This window comes from Astyanax mexicanus, chromosome 1 (genome assembly GCF_023375975.1).
Source record: "Astyanax mexicanus isolate ESR-SI-001 chromosome 1, AstMex3_surface, whole genome shotgun sequence".
Taxonomy (NCBI): domain Eukaryota; kingdom Metazoa; phylum Chordata; class Actinopteri; order Characiformes; family Acestrorhamphidae; genus Astyanax; species Astyanax mexicanus.
This window is the reverse complement of record NC_064408.1, coordinates 76,292,978-76,293,654: the sequence shown is the minus strand read 5'-3', so window position 1 is coordinate 76,293,654 and position 677 is coordinate 76,292,978. Positions and strand designations below refer to the sequence as shown.

The 677-nt window shown below is 37.7% G+C and overlaps 1 protein-coding gene across 4 annotated transcripts in view; it reads right to left on the bottom strand.

The window, feature by feature from the left end:
- Positions 1-677, bottom strand: part of ryr3 (ryanodine receptor 3) — a 108,797-nt gene that overhangs the window by 1,364 nt on the left and 106,756 nt on the right. For all 4 annotated transcript variants that reach the window (XM_049483365.1, XM_022685670.2, XM_049483375.1 and 1 more), the window contains 3 exons: positions 574-638; positions 292-392; positions 96-147 (listed from right to left, as the gene is read on the bottom strand). In XM_049483365.1, the coding sequence (XP_049339322.1) occupies positions 96-147; positions 292-392; positions 574-638 (218 nt within the window). The remainder of the gene's footprint in view (positions 1-95; positions 148-291; positions 393-573; positions 639-677) is intronic.

Sequence of the window (677 nt, the reverse complement as noted above, 5' to 3'; positions counted from 1 at the left end):
CTGCACACAGACAGTAGGACAGTACAGTGGCGTGAATGGTAGTACTACCTTTGCATTGTTTTTATTGAAGCTTATAGATTAACAAGCGTTCTCACCTGACCCGTGTGTTCAGTCTCATCTTTGTTAATGAGATACATCAGGAAGAATCTGTCAGAAGAAAAACAATAAAATCAATTGTCAAAAAAGAATGGAGAATCTCATTTTTGCAGCATTCATCAACAGAAGCTGCAGATAGGATCGGCTTTGTATTTATTATAAACTGCATTACATTTAGAAGCAGGCTGTACTCACAGGTAGTTGGCAAGGTTGTGCTCTTGTAAGGTGTGAGTCTCAAAGCCGTGCGGTGTGGTGTCAAAGTAGTCATTCCCAATGCCGCAGATGAAGCATTTAGTCTGTGTTAAGACAAAAATATTCATTAGAATAAACCTTTGATATGTCATTAATCCAACACTTTTTTTTACCATATCATTTAACACGATTTTCCTCTTAAAAACATGTGATGTGACTGACAATAAAGTCTCCTTGAATCACCATCACTAACATAAACAGTTAAAACCTGCAGAACATTCTCACCTCCATGTCCTCCTTTACTTGCTCCTGCTGGTCTCTCAATTCGCCAAAGGCATCAATGATCAAACCTAGTTTTGAATACAAGAAGAATTTTTATACAGAGACTG